The sequence below is a fragment of the Poecilia reticulata genome, linkage group LG17 (assembly GCF_000633615.1).
Source record: "Poecilia reticulata strain Guanapo linkage group LG17, Guppy_female_1.0+MT, whole genome shotgun sequence".
NCBI classification, from domain to species: Eukaryota; Metazoa; Chordata; class Actinopteri; order Cyprinodontiformes; family Poeciliidae; genus Poecilia; species Poecilia reticulata.
Genome location: NC_024347.1, coordinates 12944166 through 12962876, shown reverse-complemented (window position 1 = coordinate 12962876; position 18711 = coordinate 12944166). Strand labels below are relative to the sequence as shown.

Sequence of the window (18711 nt, the reverse complement as noted above, 5' to 3'; positions counted from 1 at the left end):
GGTACCAGGTCATAGCAAAACGTTTCCTCAAAACATAATGCTGCCCCCACTGTGTTTCACATTGAGGATTAGTATTATGTCATTTTTACAATGAAAACAAGAAAAAAAAACTGAAATAATGTAAGTGACTCCATGTTGTCATAAAACACTCCAACACATCCTCTTTACTTTATTTGAAGTTTGAATTTCAGGAATTATTTCACAGCTCAAGTACAAGTTTCACTATTTTCTCTAGATTAATTTAAACAGACCCCTGATCAACTCTTTTGAAACGTCTTTTGTGTGCTAATGTTTTAAAACGTTTTCATGTTCATTTGAAAGGGTAATTTTTTTTTTTTTTAGTTTAGAAAACAAAAAGTGACTGTTGCCACTTTATTTCATTTAGTACCCTGTGCTCCGGTGAACGTCACTGCAAACCTGCTTTGTGACTCCAACGACTTGACAGTCAGCTGGGAATCCTCTCCTCTCCGGCTCAGCTACAGTGCGATGGCTGTGCCACTAGATGGCAGTAGACCAGCCACCTGTAATACCAACAACGCCAGCTGTGTTCTCACGGGCTTTCATTGTGGGCAAGCGCTCAATATTTCTGTCAAAGCCTCCTCTGAGAGCTGCAGCGGACCGTACAGCCCCGTACAGACTGTTCACACAGGTAATGAGAATGCATCGTTAGAGTCATCTGGCCATGCACAGGTCATAAATTGTGTTTGAAATCTGTGAAAATACCTGAATTTCAATTAGGTGTTTTTTTTTTTCAAGGTTTGGAAAGTTCTTGATTCATTCCGCACAGTTTTGTGATAAAATGCAATCTGATGGATTAAAATTGAAAATGTTGGTTATTTACAGTTGAATAAAAAGACAGACATATTTTTTTCTCACGATCTGAAGTTAAATCAGATAGAGCTTCTTTTATTTTAGGTCAGTTAGAATCACTAAAAAAGCTTAGTGAGAAAATATTTTAGAGAGCAGAGATGTTTGCTCTCTAAAAGACATTGACCTGTGTCTTGTAACGGAAATAAAGTTTTTTTKKTTTKKTTTTTTTKTTRWTAAATTAATGTTTTGTTGTTGGACAAAATGCTTGGTGTGTATTAGAGAGACATTTCACATAAAATGTTGTTACATCTTAGTTTATCTTGTCCCTTCGGTAGAATATAGGCTATTATCACAAGACATTATTAATACAGTAATAAATTCTATCATATAATTGTGAATTGAAACTGGCTTTTTTAGTTCATTTGTGTTGTTTCTATCTCCAAAGTGGGTGTTGGAAAAGTAACTTAATGCTTGATTTTTACTGTGGGAAAAGTGTACGGATCCTGTGMGTAATGCTGTATGTGTTGACAGGTCCCTGCTCCTCTCAGAACCTAACCGCAGTGATCGAATGTGGGACAAACTCCCTGCGGGCCTCCTGGCAGGCTTCCTCTGGGGCCTCCTCTTACGCAGCGACAGTGACCGGTCCGAATGGTTTCTCCAACCACTGCTCCACGTCAGATCTCACCTGCCTTTTCTCCAGCCTGAAGTGCGCCACCAGCTACACCGTCCAAGTTGTGTCCCAGGACGGCCTCTGCGCCAGCGCTCCCATTMAAACTGTGACGACAACGGGTACGGTTTGAGCATTTTCCTGGATCTGAAGCCGACTGTTTTGACTCGGGAGGTGTGATGCGAATCTGCCCTGTTCCTCCAGGCCCATGTGATCCGGTAAATGTGACCGGCGTCCTGCGGTGTGGTTCAGACACAGCCACGGTGTCCTGGGTTAAAGGTGCCGGAGCTGTAGCCCACGTCGTTCTCGCTCAGGAAGARGGATCCCAAAGGTATGTTTCCTGTAGGAGTAATGCAACTTCCTGTCAGCTGAGCCAGCTGCGGTGTGGAAAATYGTACAACTTGACGGTATTGGCTGAAGACGTTACCTGCAACAGCACTGGCGAGACAACAGGAACCCTGATGACAGGTTGGGAAAACGTAAATTCTATGAACAGACCAAATCACAGACATCTAAATCACCACTGATCCCTTTGCTTTTCCATCTTAGCTCCATGTTCTCCGTCCATCCAGAGCAGCACGCTGACGTGTGGAAACGGTTCTGCTCTTCTGAGCTGGAYACCAGTGGCCGGCGCTACTGGTTTTGCAGTTAATGCAACAGCTGGGAACGGGCACAGTGCTTCCTGCCGCTCGGACGCAGCTTCCTGTAGCCTGTCTGACCTCCTGTGTGGTCAGACGTACACGGCCTCTGTCACTGCAACAGGGAACCAGTGCAACAGTCCACCCGGACCCAGCGCCACCATCACCACAGGTGTGCTTGTGATCATTTTTTTTTCCATTTGCTTCRCCTTTTATTTTATAGTCAGCAAACTCAAATTTTCCCCCTCTCKCWCTCTGTCTCTCTCTACGTTGCTTTCCAGCCCCCTGCTCTCCAGCTGTAACATCTAGACAGTACGACTGTGGCACCAGCACAGCAGTGATTAGCTGGTCCAACACCGCGGGAAGCTCCAGCTTCCTCGCTCAGGTAGCAGTGGACRGGCATSGGGACAGCTGCCACACTACAAACACCAGCTGCACGTTCAGAAATCTGCCCTGTGGCTCGGATGTCAATGTGACTGTCCAAGCGCAGGCAGCCGAGTGCAACAGCAGCATCAGTGCCGGCAAATCCCTCCAAACAGGTCTGCATACACGCTATCAATGGAGAATACAAATATTACTGATAATAGATACAGCACAGACATTTTAAGTAATAGTTTTTTTTAATATCTCAAGTGCATTTTAAGTAAGCCCTCACCTCTATGTGTCCCTCAACCCACAGTGAAGCCTCAGCTTCAACAGTAAAAACCAGTGTAGCAACAGGGAGAACCAGCCGCTTTGTTTTCATTTCAGCTTTTTTTTTAAAAAACATTGATTTCCACTTCTGCAGTACATTGCAAAATGTAATAAAACATTTAACTGATAGAGCATGGTCTTCAAAATATTTTTCTTAGTGTGTTTCAATCAGCGTTAAGCATCATGAGACTAATATTTTAACCAACTCTATGCAAAATAAGTCAAGCTGAGTCAGACTTGTACTTAGCTCCAAGTAACTCTGACCAGTTTCCCCATCGATCATAAAAACAAACATCCTGACAGCATGATGCTGCCAAACATATTTTATTGAAGGGTTGGTGTGTTCAAATTGTTGTGCAATGAATGCTCCTCCAYAAARTACCCTTTTTTTGTGTTAATTCAGGGCCATCAGAGGAAATTAGATAAAATCAAATCCTACTTCTTAGGGKKTTTTTTTGTTTTACAAAATAATTTCCAAACCGATCAGTTTTTCCCCTTCCTCTTCACAGCTTTGCACTTCTTTATGTTTAAGACATAACCAAYATGTATGTGRTTTTTTAAAATTTTWAAAWATTTTWATTCCATATCCAGTCCCGTGTGCCCCAGAGAACGTGAGCGCCACCGCTCTGTGCTCCACTCACTCAGCTTTAATTACCTGGGTGGGCAGCCCCGGTGCCATTGGACACAATGTGACGGCGACGGGCCAGAACGGACACACACACCTCTGCCACACACACTCCTCCAGCTGTCAGGTCACAGACCTCCACTGCGGGGAAACCTACAGCGTTTCAGTCGTGCCGTACTCACTGACGTGCACAGGAGCCCCGAGTGCAGCTTCCAGCTTTAGAGCAGGTAAACGTASAAATGAAGTTAATTCCTAATTTCTCTGTTTCTGTTTGCGTTTTAAACACTCAACTTCTCTCCAGGGCTTTGTCCTCCCAGCAATGTCACTGTGTCTCCTGCTTGTGGGGACAGCGCCGTCTCTTGGACTCCAGTGGCCGGAGCGGAGCTGTACATAGCGACGGCTACAGCAAAAGATGGACACAATCATACTTGCAGCTCAAACTACTCGAGCTCCTGCGACTTCGCCAACCTGCACTGTGGGGAAATCTACGCGGTCACGGTGGTAACGGTGGACCGGGGCTGCTGGAGCGAGCCGAGCACAGCGGCRATGCTGAGAGCAGGTTAGAAGAATTGAAACACAGGGAGCCTAAAAAGATCAAACTGTTTTAAAYGTCTTTTCCTGGCTGTTTTGCTTCCAGCGCCRTGTCCRCCTGCTAATCTGACCGGCCACGTCAGCTGTGAAACAAACACCTTGACCYTCACATGGGGGGTGGTGACAGGGGCCACCTACGTTCTGCAGTGGGAAAGGATAGGAAGCGCATCTCCTCCTTCAGAGTACACAACTTTAAACACCTCACACTCTTTGTCTAATCTGCTCTGTGGAGAAAGATACGCTGTCCGTGCTGCAGCCCAGGAGGTAGGCTGCAGGAGTAGCTACAGTCCAGCCGTAGAAATAAGTACAGGTGGGATATCTTTCTACTTCACAACAAGATGTTATATTGTGCTAAACAATAACATTAAAAAAAAATCACCTTCGCTTTTCGTTTCAGCTCCTTGTCAGCCCGCAAACCTAACTGTTCGTGTGGACTGTGGGACAAACAACGGGACTTTCTTCTGGGTGAAAAGCAGCGGAGCGAGTTTCTACGTGGTTGAAGTAACCGGGGAGCACGGCCACCTGGCTTCCTGCTCCTCCAACGACACTTCCTGCGCCATGAAGCTTCACTGCGGCCTCTCGTACTCTGCAACGCTGGTGGCCTCCACCGAGAGCTGCAACAGCACCGAGGTCGCTGACATTTACTTTGACTCCGGTGAGACACAACACTGCACTGCAGTTGATGCTGCCGAATCTTTATGTGACCCTCAGAGTGGCGAGGCTTTGGGTTGTGTTAATTAGCATATTTCCACTTATTCCATCTGTTAGCACAGAACAAACATCTCATTTCTTTTTGTTGCAGTAGATAGTTTAAGGTCAAGGTTCCTGTAGCGCTTAGCGACCTCCACGTTTTTACATTTGAGATGCAAAAAGATGATTCAAATTCACAGATTCTTTTAATAGTAAAAAGATTYGAGAATGAATCATGTCCCTTTCTTGCAACATTCAACATATAGTTTCTCCTACTTTTTCTGTGTGTGTCCCAAACTGCGTGCCTCAGCCCCGTGTTTGCCAGACGACGTCGTTGCTGAGTTAGACTGCAACACAAACATGATGAACGTGAACTGGACTCAGACCACCGGCTTGGACGAGTACACCGCCTGGGCCATCAGCACGGACGGCCACCGAGCCTCCTGCAACTCAACGTCCAACCAGTGCTCCATCTCAGGTCTCAGGTGTGGCAGGACCTACGAGGTGGCTGTCACCTCCTCCTCCATAAGCTGTGAAATCATCGTCGGCTCAGACTACAAGGTCCAGTCTGGTGAGTGGACCCGACTGATCCGTTCCGCATTTGTACTTCACGATGCAAAACGATTTCTACCGAGGAAATGGCAACAGGATTCTAACTGGAAACGTGTGCTTAACCGACTGCAGCTCCCTGTAAGGCCGAGAACACCACAGCTGAGCTGAACTGCAGCTCCAACRCCATGACGGTAAAGTGGCAGGACGGCGGCGCGGCGCAGAACTACACGGTCAGAGCCGCCTCTGCCTCGGGTGTGAACTCCACTTGCGACACAGCAGAGAGCAGCTGCTCCTTCCTGGACCTGAGCTGCGGTCAGCGCTACACCTTCACTGTGACGGGACACACCAACGTGTGCGTCAGCGACATGAGCRACCCCGTGGAGAGGCACACTGGTACAGCAACAGTGCCTTTACTTTGACAAATGTTTTAGTCAGAAAATAATGTCTTCACAACGTTTGAAATGTTTCCAGGGCAGCGAAAGAAAAGTAGAAGAGATTATACATCCACAAAAAAGCTACAAAACTTCACTAATACRCTGCCAAAACACAAAGTCTTACCAAAACTTCTGGTCTGGTTATTAGTGCAAATATCTTACTACACTTGAAATAAAACAAAAATAACTTGCATGTAACTTTTCAACAATAAATAATATTGCTGATAATAATAATATTGTCAATATGGATGAAAAAGTGCTAGTTACAAGTGAAATAATCTGTCAAGATGCTTTTTTTCCCCATACCATAAGTTAAAATATCTTGTTCCACATGCAGATTATTTCATGTATGACTAGTACGTTTTCATCCGTATTAAAGAATTATTGATTTAAAATAAGTATCTATTTCATGGTAAAATTTGTATATTAAATTTGTCTTATTTCAAGTGCTCTAAGATTTTGCACGAGAAACTATACAAAAAATTAGATTAGAAATTGATTGTGTGTTTTTCCTGTATAGGATAAACTATATACTATATGCAAAAAAAAAAAAAGGATGCTTGTACAATAATTGAATCAACTTAAAAAATACAACCTTTTCCAAGAGAGCAAAGGATAATTTCCTAGCATCCAAGCAAAAATGTTTAACTTATTTTTTGGTTTTCTTTTATTTTTCCATCTAAACTCCCTCTTCTCTCTGTTTTTTTAGCTCCATGTCCTCCAACCAGCATCTCAGCCCATCTGAACTGTACGACACGTAATGCTCTGATCACCTGGACCAACGCAGCAGCCACTGCAGCCACGTCCTACGCTGCCCTGGCGACCTCCTCTGCTGGACACAACGCGTCCTGCAGCAACACGGGGACGTCCTGTGACCTGGACCAGCTGGTCTGCGGACAGCGTTACTCTGTCGCTGTCGAGGCGATCCACGCTGGCTGTCCCGGACCTGCCAGCGCTCCTGTCACGTTTGCTACGGGTGAGTTGGTGCAAACGCTTGGACTGAGTGAGACACGAACATGATTTTCCGCATCTCCCATCAGAGCCGTGCATTCCTACGGACGTCTCTGTCGGTTACAATGCGAGTGCCGCTTGGGTCACGTGGAGTCCAGCCGAAGGTGCCGCCTCATACTCGGTTCAGGGGGTGGCAGACGGCGGGTCGTCTGTCGCCTGTACCACAACCAATASCACCAGCTGCTTCCTCCACGACTTCCTGTGCAGTCACATTTACAACGTCACTGTGACGGCAAGAAACCAGGCCTGTGACAGCATCAACTCTGACATGTCCCACCTCATGACAGGTYTGCTACCATGTAMGATTCATATCATACACTTACTGTGTTCTCTTTTCTTACATGAATGTGTTTCTCCTTTACACAGCACCCTGCCCACCCACAAATGTCCAAGCAAGCATTTCCTGTGATCACCTCACTGCCACTGTATCCTGGCAGCAGAGCAACCTCGCTGTGGGATATGTCGTCTACCTCGATGACCAAAGTGGACGCTACGCCTCCTGCGTTGGCGCAGACGTAGATACGAGCTGCGTTGTCTCTGGGCTGAGCTGTGGCTCGGTCTACAGAGTCTGGGTCAAGGCTCTGGGAAAGCAGCACAACAGCACAGACAGCTCTGTGGTCTCACTGACATCAGGTAACCAGGACCAACTCATTTGGATTGAGGCTAAATGAAGATAAGAGAGAAATCTATTAACAGAACTTCACAAGAATATTAAACTATTTTTTTAATCCTATTTCTGGTTTCAGTGGCACACCTCCATATTATCTCCTAAATATTGTCAGGAGATAATAGAGAAAACGCATTTCTTTTTYTTTTTTTTTTTYYTTTTTTTTTGCTTGTGCCTCCCCATCAAGGTGCCACCCTGCGCGGAGAGCCACTGCCACTGATTAGTCTCTTTCTTTCTGTTTCAAACAGCACCTTGTCAGCCACACAGTATTGAAGCCTTYGTGGAGTGTCAGACCCACTCTGCCACTGTGTCCTGGCAGCCCGGCGCTGGAGCTGCGTCCTATACTGCCATGCTAACATCTTCATCAGGCCACACCAGCAGCTGCTCCGCCAACGCCACCAGCTGTCAGCCAAGCTCCCTGCATTGCGGTGAAGAGTATAACGTCACCGTAAAGGCCATCGGCGAGGCGTGTGACAGCACGGCTCACATGGCGGGACAACTCATCACAGGTAGAGAGAACGCAGCACGTTCACGGCCTCCGAACCACGTCAGTCATTGGCTTCAGATTAGATCACTGCCTTCTCTCCTCAGAACCATGCGCTCCGGTCAATCTGTCTRTCCACCTGAACGGGAGCAGCGCCCAGGTGACGTGGTCCACAGCGAGAGGCAGCAGCTCATACTCTGTGTTGGCTGTGACGGAGCAGGGCCTGACCGCCGCCTGCAACTCCACCGCCTCCCAGTGCTTCCTCAGCGGCCTGCAGTGCAGTCAGATCTACAACGTCACTGTGCGGACCAGAAACTCGGCCTGCAACAGCACCGTGACCTCAGCGCCACGCCGCCTCGTTACTGGTGWGTCCCTCGTTCACTTAGCAGCTACCTGCTGGTCTGCGTTTTTGTGATTTTACGTGTAAGTGTGTCTGATTGTTTGCTTGAACCCAGCACCCTGCCCACCCACAAACGTTCGAGCCAATGTGTCATGCGAACAGCTTAGCGCAGCAGCTGTGTCCTGGCAGCAGAGCGACCTTGCTGTGGGTTACGTCGTCCACTTGGACAACCAAGATGGCCACTCCCCCTCCTGCTTGAGCTCCAACGCAGACACCTTCTGCGGTGTGCCTGGGCTGATGTGTGACACCGTCTACAGAGTTTGGGTCAAAGCTCTAGGAGAGCAGTACAACAGCTCCGACAGCTCTGTGGTCTATTTTACGTCAGGTAAATATAATGTGTCAYGATATTTACCTTGAACCTTTTCACATTCTGCCATGTTACAACTATAATCAGTGGGTTTTATGGAGATTTCATGTGATAGGCCATCAAAAAGTAGATGATAAAGAACAGCTGCCAATTTTTTTTCTAACAAATCAGAAAACATCATGTACATTTGTATTCAAGTTGTACAACTGATTCTCAGTTCCATTAGGTCTGGACATTAATACGTTTTGATCTCAACTGCATTCATTATTAAATCCACAGTCATGTGCCACTTGTGTTAGTCTAGCACATAAAATTCACCAAAAATGTGTAACATTTGTGATCATAACACGACAAAATCTGAAAAAGTTAACATATTTTGAGAGGTACAACAGATTCTTTTTCTGTCAATCAGTTAAACRTTTTGCTTTTTTCCCCCCCATCAGCTCCATGTCTGCCCAGTCACGTTGCAGCAGACGTGAGCTGCGAGTCCGAAACTGATGCCGTCATCTCCTGGAACTCTCTTCTATCGATGCTGTCCGTCAGTCGACCAACGAACATCTCAGTCATGGCCGCCGTCGGAGGGACCCTGCAAACTCTGTGCACAGCTCAGCRCGGCTCCTGCAACGTAAGCGGCTTAAGCTGCGGGGAGACCTACAACCTCAGCTTCATCGCCACCAACGAGCAATGCAGCCTCACGGCTCAGACGCACGTCAACGTCACCACCCGTAAGTGTCAGAAGCCGATCATTGATCAGTCTGTTTCTCTGCCGTTTTACTCCGATCTGTTAATACCTTTCCTAGGCCCCTGCACACCCCAGCATGTGTCCGTCAGTCTGCTGTGTGGCTTCCACTCTGCCCTCGTATCCTGGGAAGAGAAACCCGACGTTGAACTGCACACAGCGAGTGCTGTCAAATCATCGGGAGGAGGAGAACTGAAAATGTGCAACTCCTCAGGCTCTTCCTGCAGCTTCACTGGTCTGGACTGTGGAGAGATGTACAACTTTACTGTCGCAGCATACAGTGGCGGCTGCTGGAGCCGATCCAGTAGCCCTACTCTCATCCACACAGGTGCTTCAGAGGCTGAAATGCTGTTTTGTTAAATATGCATACTGATATTAAAGTGCTACTCCATGCATGGGAACAGGAGGTTGACTCATCTGGTTGGAATTTATCTTTTAATTCTACTACATGACCGAGGATGTTTAAAAGTTTGAAACTGTAAAACAAATTAATCAAATTTGTAACTGGGATGTACATTTTATTTCCTCCTTGGTAATAGATGAGCTATATGCAGATGTATTCAAAGTTGTGTTTGTACAGCTTCACGACTACAGCGTTGTGTCATTCYGACTCCATTCTCTTTTCTCAGAGCCTTGCCAGCCTGTCAATGTTTCCGCTCAGACGTTGTGTGAGAGTGATGAGGTGCAGCTGTCCTGGGACCAGACTGGCTCTCCAGCTCAGTATTCGGTCACAGCCAGGGGAAGCCTCGGCTTCWCGGGCGTCTACAACACAACCCACAGGTTTCTTTCAGCCGCTTTGCCCTGTGGACAGCACTACAACCTCACCGTGCGAGCACGGAGCAGCGACTGTGACAGCATGAACAGCAGTCCCTTCTTCTTCAAAACCGGTATGTTGTTTTTCACTTTGTCTTGTTTTTATACGTGTTTCTGAAAGCAGACGAAAGATTGTTACAGTTAAATCTCGTTGAGGAAGGCCTGTATTTAATGGATTATGTGAAAGAACATTTCTAGATTGATCTTAATGTGCTTTTTGAAGAGTTGGTGGCAATAAGTTCTTATTAATGTGTCTCGTATTTTTTAACTATTTTCACAAACAGGCTCTGACATACTGGAACTTACCTGATTCCAGTGTTTCTTCTCCACGTGTTTTGGAACCATCAAACTAATCATCATGTAAACTGTAACCTGACATAAAAAGCAGTTTCCAAGCCGTGATAGCTTTAATTAAGGAGGCAAACTGAACTAGCTAATTACATATGACGAAGTAATTACCGTCTAAACCTAATATTTACTTGTACCATCCATGGCGGCAAAAACTATATAATTTGTCTTTTACAGGATTGTGGGGGAATTTTGAGCCACTCTCGGCTTGAATTGTTTAAATTCAGCCATATTGGTGAGGTTATGAGTATAATTAGCCTCCATATAATGTGGTCTAGATTCTGGATTTTGACAAAGACCCATCCAAAACTGTCATTTAGATTTTTTTAAATCTTTTTTTTATTTATTTATTTTTTTTGCCTTTCAGAGGTGGTTTTGCAAACTGTGCTAACCCCAAAGGTCATAAACTGACAGAGGAATCCATCATTTCTTTGCAGGTCCRTGCGTCCCGCGGAATGTGGTGACCTCGGCGCAGTGCAATTTCAATGCAGGCTCTGTCAGCTGGGCCCCCGGCGATGGCGCTAAATCCTACGTTGCTAGAGCAACGGGCCTGGACGGCCACACTCACCTGTGTGCCACAAACACCACTTCCTGCTCGTGGACCAACCTTCACTGTGGGGAGCAGTACACGGTTGTAGTGGCAGCCGAAGCTGACAACTGCACCCGCATGTCCAACAGCTCCTCGGTCATCTATATGAGTAAGTTGCGGAGCCCAAATGAAGAGTTATTGGTGGTAAATATTAACCCTTGCTGTGACATAACCATCGTTTTGATTTCCTGCAGATTCCTGCCGGCCCAAGAATCTGGCTGCCACTGTGAACTGTGGCATGAAGGTTGTTTCTCTTGTCTGGGACGTCGGCTACGGAACAGAAACCTACACGGTTTCGGCCAAGACAGGAGACTCGGCGATCRGTCTCAGCACCAACGTCACCACCGCTCTTTTCTCTGACTTTGTTTGTGGCCAAAACTACAACCTCACAGTCACCCCTGTCAACCGTTATTGTCCCGGCAACCCGAGCGCGTYCAGCTCCGTCCAGACCTGTGCGTACCAATCAGATGTGGYTGTCGGAGGCAAAACATGCAGAATTAATTCCATGCACATCTGAAGCAATGAGCAAAACGTTTTAGATGCGCTTTGCTGATCCTTTCCAGGGCCGTGCGTGCCGGTGGGGATCTCCGCCAAGCAGGACTGTGTCTCCAGCATCGTCATGGTAACCTGGGATTCCTCCAACGGCTCAGACTACTACACAGCCACGGTGCAGACGGACACAGGCATCTCAGAGATGTGCATGTCTGAAAGCGATGCTTGCAGCATTGCCGGCCTGACGTGTGGGTACAACTTCTCCGTGTCTGTCACGGCCTTCAACCAGCAGTGTAACGTCACCTCCAAAGAACCCGCGAGYCTGCAGACGGGTGAGCATCAGTCTGGCGATACGGGATGAATGCAACCTGAGGAAAGATACCACGTAAAGGACATCTTTGTTTTTAGTTAAACGCTTTATTTACAAATCAAATCAAATTTTATTTGTATAGCACATTTSAGCAGCAAGGCATTTCAAAGTGCATTACATCATAACAAAAACAAACTGCGAAGTCATGCAACATAGAATCAACAATCAAAACATTACATTAAGACATTAAATTCGTAATTGATTACGTTTCAAATACAACTCTAAACAGGTGGGTTTTTAGTCGCGATTTAAAGGTACTCAGTGTTTCASCTGTTTTACAGTTTTCTGGAAGTTTGTTCCAAATTTGTGGTGCATAGAAGCTGAATGCTGCTTCACTTCGTTTGGTTCTGGTTGTACTGCCTTTATCATAAAGTTTCTCTGAAAGCTCTTGTCTGGGACGTCGGCTACGTAACAGAAACCTACACGGTTTCGGCCAAGACAGGAGACTCGGCGATCGGTCTCAGCACCAACGTCACCACCGCAGATTCAAAATTTGAAGGCACCTTTAAAAGAATAAAATATGTTTACTGGTAACCAAATTTGAAACAATAAGGACTTTTAATCTGGWGGAGCCAGCTAGTAATTAATTCAAGGGGGGTTTTTTTCTTCCAAAGAGTCATCTATGCCATGCTCTTCAACAAGATTCCCAGACCTTTAGAAAAGAAACTGGAAAAAAAAGTGAGCATCAGGTGCTTTTCCATATATTCATCCTTTGTTTCGTGCTGGAGCCACCGGGAGCATTTATGAGGGAACTGCTCACTCCGATCAAAGCTCCCAGTTCCAGTAGAGTTCAGAAGACTTTACAGTTATGTTTGTGATGGTAGGACAAAGAAAAACAAAACATGGTATCTAATGTTTGTTATGAAGAAGCTACGATTCCAGTAATAATTCTATTTAAAAATWWAAAAAAACTTCTAGGGTTGTTTAGGGAAGCAAATTAGTGTGACTCATGTGACTTTGTGCACAGTTTYGTTAATGTGGGACTTTTCCACTCCAGTGAAAATACTTGAATTAATGGTTGWATTTTTTCGAAAAGATTAATTTTTTGTGTGTAAAGGTTTTTTTCTTTACACACCTTTAGCAACTGTGCTGGTAATTGTGGAGGCTGCTGTAAACTGTCTTCCTTCAAAACCTTTTCTCTGCACGTTACAATTCAAAATAACTCCAGCTGTTGTTTTGTGCCTYTGTYCAGTGCCGTGCATTCCCACTGACGTCTCTGTGAAACTGGACTGCTCCAATAACTCGGCCGACGTGTCCTGGTCTCCCAGTCGAGGCGCTCTGCGCTACTCGGTGTTAGCCAACAGCAGTCACAGTGGCGACGGCTGCGCGGCCTCTGACCTCAGCTGCCTCGCATGCGGCGCCAACTACACAGTTCAGGTGGTGGCGATGGACGACAGGTGCTCCAGCCTCCCCAGTCTGCCTGTGCTTTTCGAATCAGGTAAAAAAAAGTGTAGCGCCAGTTCAGAGATCACCCCGGAAAAAACTGGGATGAATTTGTCTCCATGCTGACTTTGTGTTCTCAGGCCCCTGCCCGCCTCACAACCTGAATGCCGAACTCAGCTGTTTGTCCAACGACCTGACTATCACCTGGGACGCTGTCAGAGACGTTGACCACTTCTTGGTTTCCCTAACTGCTGCGAACGGAGGAAACACCGACGTGTGCAACACCACAAACACCGCTTGTTCCACAAGCAGCTTAACATGCGGTAATACGTACRCTGTTCAAGTCACCTCTGTGAGAGGCGGCTGTCGGAGCGAGCACAATCAGAGCCACAGCATCCAGTCAGGTATGAAAACAGATAAAAAATTTAAAAAAAACGTCCAATTTCACATAAACATCCCATCACAGACACTTACAGCTCTGACGCGTTCTCCTCAGCGCCATGTCAGCCTCAAGGCGTCAGAGGTTATCTGAACTGTGTGACCAACTCTGCCTGGATATCCTGGGACTCGGCTGCTGGGGCGGACAGCTACACCGTGTTCGCTGTGGGAGGGGAGACCTACACAGCCAACTGCACCACCTCCACCAACACAACATGTGAGGTCAAAGACCTGGCCTGCGGTGTTTCCTACAACTTCACCGTCATCGCTAAGAACCGCCAGTGTGAGAGTCCAGCGAGCGCCTCCGTCATCCTGCAGATGGGTAATTCACATCGAGAGTCACTTTTACGCAGATTCCTGCATAGAGGCTTTTGCACAATTCACAACTACGAATACATTTTTAAATATATATTTTTAGGATTTGATACAATAAACCAACACAAAATGTTRTGCAATTGTAGAGCAAAAGCACAACTAAATTCACTTTCATATAAAAATTTTAAAATTGTGGCATGATTCAGCTTCCTTAAGTAATTTGTAGAATCCCACTTTGCTGCTGTTACCGGTCTTGAGRAGTTTGTTTCTACCAGCTTTGCACATCTGCAGATTTAAATAGTTTTTTTTTTTTTTACCTTTCCAGATCATTAACAGCTTTAGATTTAGATCTGCTCTGTAAACATGAGGATGGTTTGATCTAAACCAATCCATAGTAGCGCTGGTCTTGATGTCCTGCTGGTAGGCAAAATCTCAAAGATTTTGCAGCCTGTAACAAGTATTTTTTTCCCAGATGGATTTTGGTACATATGCACACCACACTTTTCAGGTTTTAGGTGCAACTAATTTGAAAAGCCATGGATTTTTTTTTCCTCCTGCACAACTTTGCCACAGGTGTGCAGGATTACCACAGTATGTAGTATTCTTGCTGCACAGTTAAGCTACCAACCTTTGTGCTGTTTTTCAGCCCCCTGCTCCCTCGCTGGTATCACCGCCTTTGCTCAGTGCCATAATTCCTCCATTCTCGTCGAGTGGGAGCAGATGGGAGGCAACGCTGGAGGCACCGTGTACGTTGCCATAGCGGCGGCCAGTGATCACACCTACCTGTACTGCAACAGCACGGGCAACAGATGCCTCCTCCAGGGAGCAAAGTGTGATCTCAGTTACACCATCATTGTGGCCGCCTCATCGGACCGCTGCAGCTCTTTGAGGAGTCCGCCCTACAGAATTAGCATGGGTAAAATCTGTTTATCCACGTTTTTGTAGTCCCATGTGCTCTCCCACTTTTTTTTTTTTTTTACAATGGAGTTGTCCTCTTCTTAAAGTTTGTTACATCTTATAATGTTGCATAGAGGTGAAAAAAAAGAAGATTTTGAACACGTGGCTATTATTTATTTGACAAGATAGAGAAAAATACGGGTAGTTTGTCTCCAAGAATGTGCAACAAAGTTGTTTTTAAGATGGAGCAACAAGTCAAAGTGCAACACCAAACATGACATCATTCCTGAACATTTTCCATCCAGCTGCAGAGAGAAAAGGAAAAAATTCTGCCCCGGCAATTTTGAGAAATTCCTTAGAAATACAATTTTGCTTATTTATATACAACAATATTCCACTGAGTTGTGAAAATAAAACAGGGCAGAAAAACACTAACAACCTGGAGCTGAGTCGGGACAAAATCCCAGCAGAAAACTGAAGAATTAAACATAAATGCCTAAAGAAACAAGATGAATAAAATATTAAGTCTAAAGCCGTAACCTTGGTTAAAGAAAATTTTCCCCACAGAGCCCTGTGCTCCTAGTGATGTGGCTGTGGACGTCTCCTGCAAAGATCGCAGCGCTCTGGTGTCCTGGACCCCCTCTCCCGTTGCCGGAGCCTACCGCRTGGTTGCCATGGGTGCGGACGGGCATGAACACACCTGYAATGCCACCTCCAGCAACTGCAGCATGTCGGAGCTGCACTGCGGCCAGCAGTATAYGGTATCTGTGGTAGCTAGTCACGAGAACTGCACCAGCAAGGCCAGTCAGAGTGCGACAGTCAGCACAGGTACCAGTGACTGAGAAAACCGCAGCTACATGTCTGAGGTTAAGACTCATCGCCGACTAAAATTCCTCCGTCTGTTTAGGCCCCTGCCAGCCAAGTGGACTCTCGGCGACTTTCCATTGTGACAATCAGTCTGCCMTGCTGACCTGGAGGCCCAGTGGCAACGCAGAGGGCTATTATGGCTGTGCTCAGGCTGAGAACGGAGACAGGCTCTGCTGCCACAGCACAGATCCCGGCTGCCCGATCGCCGGGCTCACCTGCGGGACAGTTTACAATTTCTCCGTGCAGGCCTCTAACGGGACGTGCAACAGCTCCATCAGTGACCCGGTGCAGATTGCAGGAGGTGTAAACCCAGCATATAACTTCTTAAAGCGTTTCTCTTTTAAGCAAAGCAGGAAACTAACCATCCCCTCCCCGGTCCTTTGCAGTCCCTTGTCCTCCTCTAGCTGTTGAGGTGGAGCTGGTCCCAATGAAGATTGAGATCCAGGTGATGCGCTTCACCTGGACGCAGGTCTTGTGCGCAAAAACGGAGTACCTGCTGACCCTGACGGGAAGTCTGCTAGGAGACGGCCAGGCTCTGTTTGAGATCTCCTCCTACTGGACCAACGTCACGTACTTTGAGATCCCTCTGCCCTGCGGTTCGTCTTACGTTGCCACACTGCAGAGCAGGAACGCGGCAGGAACGAGCGACAAATCGGCGCCCCTCAGTGGAACCACAGGTAGACTGAACTGAGGTTGGTTATTTTATAGCTGCAAGTCAAGGTAAACTCTACCAATGTGTCTGGTGACATCACAAAAGGCAACATGCCAGGTCACTAGGCTTTTTTCTCCTTAGTCAAGTTTTTAATCAAATAGCTTCCTCAAAAATGTAACTTGCACAGCTGCTGCACAACATTGAACTGTATGTCAGGACTGAATCGGCAAACCGTAAATAAGAGAAGCGAGCCTGGACGGAGCGGCCAGATTTCATTAAAAAAATCTGCAGCTTCCATTTCAAGCCAAGTTGTTCATTTGAAACAAAATAATAAAACACAGCACAACATCCGACCAATAACTTTCACCAAAACTGATGCTAAAGTCCAGCATGTGAGCTTTAGATGAGTGATAGCAGAGCAGGAAGTGAGGAAAACTCTCTAATAGAGCCATTTTGAAATCATGTGTAGGATTTAGGATTCCTCAAGAACTAAATTATTATACTTTTTTCTCTCATGTATTTCACTTCAGATARTGTTTCCATCTAATATCAACTGGTTTTGATTTAAAAAGAAGCAATATCTCAAGTTCTAATTCCAATTTCTTTTTCCCTTTTCCCAGCTCCTTGTCCACCAGCAGGAGTGGCCTACACAGGCAACAGCTCCTTCGCCACCGTTTCATGGAGCTCATCGGCGTTTGCAACCASGTACACCCTGTACGACGACAGTGTGTCTCCACGGAAACAGCTGTGCAGCACCGCCATGCTGTCCTGCTCCCTGTCCAGCATCTCTTCCAGGAGTCTGGTGGTCACAGCCAGAAACGCTGCAGGGGAAAGTCAACCTGCAAACGTCACAGAAGGTAAGATTCATCGTGAAAACAAAAAAAACATTAAAATGRCATTTTATTACAAAAACCGACTGATAAGATCTTTTCCCCGTTTAGTTATACAACACTTAGTCAGAAGGAGAGATCTCGGCAAACAAATACCTGAGAATGGTGAGTTCTATGATGAATAAAAGAAAAAGGTGTGTGAGTGGCCATGTTTCCCTTTACTGACAAGCTTCATTTCATTGATGGCTTCCAAAAAGTATTGATACCTGCTTTAATCATTGTGTTTGATCAGCTTGAAGAATCACTGAAGTATTATCAAGAGAAAGACCCAAAAGCAGTAACTGCAGTAATTAATGCAAAAGGAACAAAGKATTGAYTTTTCAACTGGCATTTAAGAAGGGTTCAGTGAATGCRCATATGCAACCGGGGGGTTCGGTACCTCAAAAAAGTTTAAGAATCACTGGTCTAAATGTAACCGTTAGCTTGAGCAGAATTAATGATAAAGATGGCTGATATCTTTGGATTGTTTTCCGTTGCTAGGTAACATCCCCGCACCGCTGCTGCACGTCAAGCAACCCTCGCCGTCTATCCTTTTCCTCCAGTGGTCTCCGGTGAAGGGCGCTTCCTTTTACAACCTGCTGATCAAGAACCAGGGCAGCTCCGACGACGACCAGGAGCTCACTGTGTACGGGGAGAGCATCATTGTGAGCGAACTGAGSCCCRACTCCGCCTACTGTCTCTCMGTCTTGGCTGTGATCGCAGATGTGAGCGGACCAGAGTCAGAGCCCGTCTGTGTGCAAATAGGCCAACGGATTGCGCTGTAAATGGAGCAAAAAAAACAAMAACTTACAAATAAAGCTTTACGATGCAGGTCTACTAAAGAAAAATTTTGTTGACCACGTTGGAAGCCCACTTAATGYGACTTATCCTGTACTCGGAGCACAAGGGCTTTAGATGGAGATTATTGAAAATTGTTTGGGTAGTATTATGGTTTAAGATTCAATTTCACACTTTCAGTCCTTTTGCTTTTTTTTGCTTTTGTAAATTCTGCCTTAACTTGCCTATGGGAAACATATCAGAAAGTGTATAAACATGACCACAAGATGCACTTAAGTTTTAAATGTATTTTAATAATAATAAAAAAGTTTTATTCTAATTAAAGTGACAAAATCTTGAGCTTCATTCTGGATTCAGTCTTTTTCTTCTTTAAACAAGCGTCCTTATGTYATTTTTATTTTATTTAGGTACCTTCACCAAGCAGAAGACGGACACCATGAGCAGATTCAGATTATAATTTTATCCTACAGAAAATATGCCTAAAATGATCATAACTTCCTGTATTTATGATGAGTTTAAATGTGTGTTAATACTGTTCCAAGTTGATTTTATCAGTTTAGAAGTTTGAGATT

The 18711-nt window shown here is 45.7% G+C and overlaps 2 protein-coding genes across 2 annotated transcripts in view; both read left to right on the top strand.

Annotated features, from left to right (window-relative positions):
- LOC108167066 (fibronectin type III domain-containing protein 7-like) overlaps window positions 1-4052 on the top strand; it is an 11548-nt gene extending 7496 nt beyond the window's left edge. The window contains exons 11-17 of the mRNA XM_017309873.1: window positions 386-649; window positions 1342-1599; window positions 1682-1945; window positions 2027-2287; window positions 2397-2654; window positions 3400-3660; window positions 3735-4052. Coding sequence (XP_017165362.1) covers window positions 386-649; window positions 1342-1599; window positions 1682-1945; window positions 2027-2287; window positions 2397-2654; window positions 3400-3660; window positions 3735-3997 — 1829 coding nt within the window. The 3' untranslated portion in view covers window positions 3998-4052. The remainder of the gene's footprint in view (window positions 1-385; window positions 650-1341; window positions 1600-1681; window positions 1946-2026; window positions 2288-2396; window positions 2655-3399; window positions 3661-3734) is intronic.
- A 24-nt stretch (window positions 4053-4076) lies between these two features.
- Window positions 4077-18476, top strand: LOC103479416 (uncharacterized). Its single transcript, XM_017309800.1, has 26 exons — window positions 4077-4334; window positions 4422-4679; window positions 5025-5285; window positions 5399-5659; window positions 6410-6676; window positions 6741-6998; window positions 7078-7344; window positions 7627-7887; window positions 7970-8227; window positions 8318-8587; window positions 9013-9294; window positions 9370-9636; window positions 9938-10195; window positions 10907-11167; window positions 11253-11510; window positions 11622-11882; window positions 13113-13358; window positions 13444-13707; window positions 13800-14063; window positions 14703-14972; window positions 15521-15781; window positions 15861-16121; window positions 16207-16497; window positions 17093-17329; window positions 17414-17467; window positions 17843-18476. Exons 2-26 carry the CDS (start codon window positions 4583-4585, stop codon window positions 18124-18126), a joined length of 6219 nt encoding a protein of 2072 aa, XP_017165289.1. The 5' UTR covers window positions 4077-4334; window positions 4422-4582; the 3' UTR covers window positions 18127-18476.
- Window positions 18477-18711: the final 235 nt, after the last annotated feature.